Here is a 5076-nt window from a genome sequence, read left to right as displayed (position 1 = left end):
CTGACCCTAGAAATTGTAACAGAGCTGTTTACTGCTTAGAATCAACGTTTTCTTGGTTTTAGCCTGTTTCGGGACAAAATGGGTATAAGTGGTCCATCCAAGGGAAGCCTCCAACGGTCACATGGCCTCAAGTCTTCGAGATCCTTCCTGCTTGGAGCCGTTGAGCGAGTTGCACAAGTGGGAGAAGTCACATGTGCAGCTTAGGAGATGTCACTATCTCTCTTTGTAAATGTGTAGAGTATCTTAGGAGAATATTCTAGTGTAAAGTTGTCTATAATTAGATTGTAACTAGGTTTCTGTTTTAGTAAGAAGAGAAAATATCTCTTTCTCCAACTCTCTCTCTCTCAATCACTTACACACTCCACACTCCACACTCCACACGATTTCAAACTCGCTTGGCTACAATTCTAACACATTCCTCTTCAATTCTTACATGGTATCAGAGCAGATTGTTCCTGTCTCTTGACTCCATCTCCATCACAATCTTCCTCATCATCTCTCTTTGCTCTGTGTTCTTTGTTCTCTATCTCTTTCTCTTTTTAACCGTTGGACAAACACTTAAACCAACGAGTTTACCATGGAAACCACCAAAACTATGATTGTTCCAGTTACTCTCAAGGGAGAGAACTACTTACTGTGGGCTAGAACCACAAAGACAGCCCTATGCGGCCGAGGACTTTGGTCCCATGTTGAAACGAGCGAAGCTCCAAGTGGCGAGACCACCAAAGAAGGCAAGGATCTTGCCGGAGATGAAAGGAACAAATGGTTCCAAGAAGATCAAGGAGTCCTAGCTATCATCCAAAACTCACTTGATGGCCCTATCCTTGAAGCCTACTCCTATTGCGAAACCGCAAAGGACTTATGGGACACTCTCAAGAACGTATTTGGAAATATTACAAATATCAACCGTATCTTTGAGATTAAGAGGGCTATTAACAATCTCAACCAAGAAGATATGGAGTTCACCAAACATTTTGGGAAGTTTAGGTCCTTGTGGGCTGAACTAGAGATGCTTAGGCCGGCGACAATAGATCCAGCCATACTGAACGAGAGGCGTGAACAAGACAAGGTGTTTGGTCTACTCTTGACCTTAAACCCCTCCTACAACGACCTCATCAAGCACATCTTGCGGTCAGATAAGCTTCCGAGCCTTGACGAAGTTTGCAACCAAATCCAAAAGGAGCATGGCTCCATGGGTCTATTTGGCAGCAAAGGAGAGCTAGTGACCGCCAACAAAGTCGAGATGGCGTCCTCAAACCGAGGCTACTACAAACCGGATGACAAGAACCCACCAGTATGTGAGCATTGTAAGAAGGTTGGCCACTTCAAGAGCCGCTGCTGGATTCTTCATCCACACCTTCGCATTAACCGGGGAGGACCAAGCCGCGGAGGACCACCAAGAGCCCATCAAGCAGCTGGTGCGGGGGAAACACCAACTTCCGAACCAAACCAACAAGCTGGAGGAGGAAATGGAACTGCACTCGCTGCCTCCTCCGAGCTGGTGAGGCGATCCGACCTTGATGCGCTCATCAAAGCCCTCAAGGAGGCCTCCGGTAAAACCTTTCTTGCCTTAAACAAAACTAAGCCTCTTATTGTTGATTCTGGTGCATCACATCACATGATAAGTGATCCTAGGTTGATTAGTGATATTAAACCTGCTAATGGTAATGTTGTGATAGTTAATGGTGAGAAGGTACCAGTTAAAGGCATAGGGAATTTGAAATTGTTTGATAAGGAAACCAAAGCCTTTTATATGCCAACTTTCACATCTAACTTGCTATCAGTTAAGAGAGCCACCACTGATTTAAATTGTTATGCAATATTTGGTCCTAACAAGGTTCATTTTCAGGATATTGAGACAAGTAAGGTTCTTGGACAAGGAGGTTCTAAGGATGATCTCTATGTGCTTGAGGACTTAAATTTATCTACTTCTTCTACATCTTGTCTTAATTCAGTTATTGTTAAGCCTAATGACTCTATCTTACATGCTAGGCTAGGACATCCTCACACTAGAGCATTAACATTAATGTTTCCTAAAATTTCATTTAAAAATGATGAGTGTGAGGCTTGTATTCTTGGTAAACATTGCAAGACTGTTTTCCCTAAATCTATTACTATTTATGAAAAATGTTTTGATTTAATTCATTCTGATGTTTGGACATCTCCTTGCCTATCTAGAGAAAATCAAAAGTATTTTGTGATTTTTATTGATGAAAAATCAAAATATACTTGGTTAACCTTGCTTCCCTCTAAGGATAGAGTTCTTGAGGCCTTTACAAATTTTCAAAATTATGTCACTAACCATTACCATGCCAAGATTAAAATTTTAAGATCAGATAATGGTGGAGAGTACACAAGCCATGTGTTTAAACAATACCTAGCCAAACATGGAATTCTTCACCAAACTAGTTGTCCATACACACCACAACAGAATGGAGTGGCTGAGAGAAAGAATAGGCATCTCATGGAGGTAGCAAGGTCTATGATGTTCCATACAAGGGTGCCAAAACGTTTTTGGGGAGATGCTGTACTTGCCGCCTGCTACCTTATCAACCGCACGCCAACAAAGATCCTTAATGACATATCTCCAGTTGAGGTATTGAATAATGCAACGCCTACCTTTGATCACTTAAGAGTATTTGGTTGTGTGTGCTATGTGTTGCGACCAGGTGAACTACGAGACAAGCTTGATGCTAATAGCACTAAAAGTATGTTTATCGGCTACTCTACAACACAAAAAGGGTATAAGTGCTATGAACCGGAGACCAGGAAGGTTCTTGTATCTCGTGATATCAAGTTTGTGGAGACACGAGGGTTTTATGATGAGAAGAACTGGGATGAGCTTCGTAACCTCTCGACCTCACCATCCGATCGGACACGCAACCTCCGAGTGATTCTTGAGCGGCTAGGTATCGAAAACGATCAGGCCAATCACGAACCTGCCGGGCCAACATCACCAGCACACCCTGAGCCTCCTATGGAACCTGCTCATGATGCACCTCCACCTGAGGAATCACCTACGGAAGACAATGTCGAGTCGTCGCCTACCGATGAAGTTCTAACCGAGGTACCAGTCACACAAGACAGTGCTGCCCCTGAGGCTGGAGCCATAGTTCCTCTTAGGCGTAGCCAACGCATCAAGTACCCTCCCACCAATTGGAAGAACACTCGTGTCTACTACAACAACATGGTCGTTGCCCATCCAATTCAAGCCGTTTGCTCTCTTGCCCACTTTCCTATGGATCATCAAGTGTTCCTTGGTCACATTGATGAAAATTGGATTCCTAGGACCTATGATGAGGCTAAGCATCACAAGGTGTGGAGAGAAGCGGTTGATGCCGAGAACACGGCCATGGTTCAAAACCACACATGGGACGAATCCGACTTACCCAAGGGCAAGCAGGCTGTAACCTCTCGATATATCTTCACTATCAAATATAAGAGCAATGGGGAGATTGAACACTATAAAGCACGCCTTGTTGCTCGAGCTTTCACGCAAACGTATGGGGAGGACTACCTTGATACGTTTGCTCCGGTGGCTAAACTTCACAGTGTCCGAGTTGTGCTCTCACTCGCCACCAACCTCGATTGGGAATTGTGGCAAATGGACGTGAAGAACGCCTTCTTGCAAGGAGAACTTGAAGATGAAGTGTATATGCGGCCACCACCGGGTTTAGAAGGCATCATTGGTCCGGGAAAGGTCTTAAAACTCAACAAGGCGATCTATGGCTTGAAACAGTCTCCAAGGGCGTGGTACCATAAGCTAAGCACCACTCTCCTTGACAAAGGTTTTCGTAAGTCCGAGGCCGACCACACCCTCTTCACCTTACCAAGTGCCAAAGGTATAGTAGTCATTCTAGTGTATGTTGATGATATCATCATCACTGGAAGTGACTCGGTAGGTATTCAGGACACTAAAACCTTCTTGAAATCAGTATTTGACATTAAAGATCTTGGAAAGTTGAAATATTTTCTTGGGATAGAAGTTTATAGATCAAGTGAAGGATTATTTTTGTCTCAAAGGAAATATGCACTTGACTTATTGAGTGAAACAGGAAAATTAGGATCTAGGGCAGTGTCAACACCCCTTGAAGAGAACTATAAGGCCGGAGGACAGGGGGAGCTTGACAATGCCCCATTCAAGGATGTTAGCCTCTACCGGCGGCTAGTAGGTAAGCTTATCTACTTAACCATCACACGGCCTGACATTTGTTTTGCTGTGAATCAGGTAAGCCAGCATATGAAGAATCCTACCGTGTACCACTGGAACATGCTGACCCGGATCCTCAAGTACATCAAAGGTTCACCGGGACAAGGCATTTGGATGGGGCGCAACAAGAACACCCAACTAGTAGGCTATTGTGACGCCGACTATGCCGGAGATCGTGAAGACCGACGCTCGACAACAGGCTACTGCACGTTCCTTGGTGGTAACCTAGTCATGTGGAAGAGCAAGAAGCAAAAGGTTGTATCACTTTCAAGTGCCGAATCCGAATATAGAGCCATGAGAAAGCTTACGACAGAACTAATGTGGCTCAAGACTCTCCTCAAAGATCTTGGAATTGAGTCAACAAAGCCGATCACAATGCACTGTGATAACGAAGCTGCCATCCATATAGCAACCAATTCAGTAATTCACGAGAGGACCAAACATATTGAAGTAGATTGCCATAAGGTTCGCGAGCAAATCAAGCTTAGAGTGGTCTTACCGTGCCATACCGAGAGCAAAGAACAGCTTGCTGACATCCTCACCAAAGCAGCAAGCCCTCAAGTGTGTGAATACATTCACCCAAAACTTGGCCTTATGGATCTCACTCGGCCATAGGCTCCTCACTTGGCACCTACACTCTTTTTCCCTTATGTATAGTTTTTCCCAAGTGGTTTTCTATACTAAGGTTTTTAATGAGGTGGGTGCCTATGTTGTCAAGCTTGACCGATAATCTTAGTCAAGCTTGAGGGGGAGTATGAAGTAGCACACCACCGTCCGTACGGCCGTACGGACGTCCGTACCATCAACCAAGCGGGCCGTCCGTACAACCAATTGGAATATCAAGCCCGGTCCATCCAAGGGAAGCC

General features: G+C 44.6%; 1 protein-coding gene across 1 annotated transcript; it reads left to right on the top strand.

Annotated features, from left to right (window-relative positions):
* The first annotated feature begins 577 nt into the window (after positions 1–577).
* On the top strand, positions 578–4566 carry LOC147929704 (uncharacterized). Its single transcript, XM_087480697.1, has 4 exons — positions 578–1553; positions 2742–3395; positions 4229–4290; positions 4501–4566. The coding sequence occupies exons 1-4, from the start codon at positions 578–580 to the stop codon at positions 4564–4566; spliced, it is 1758 nt and encodes a 585-aa protein (XP_087336823.1).
* Positions 4567–5076: the final 510 nt, after the last annotated feature.

The sequence above is a fragment of the Camelina sativa genome, chromosome 13, assembly GCF_030686135.1.
Source record: "Camelina sativa cultivar CO46 ecotype springtype chromosome 13, ASM3068613v1".
Lineage (NCBI taxonomy): Eukaryota > Viridiplantae > Streptophyta > Magnoliopsida > Brassicales > Brassicaceae > Camelina > Camelina sativa.
Note: the sequence above shows the minus strand (reverse complement) of the source record. Positions and strands in the feature narration are given on the sequence as shown.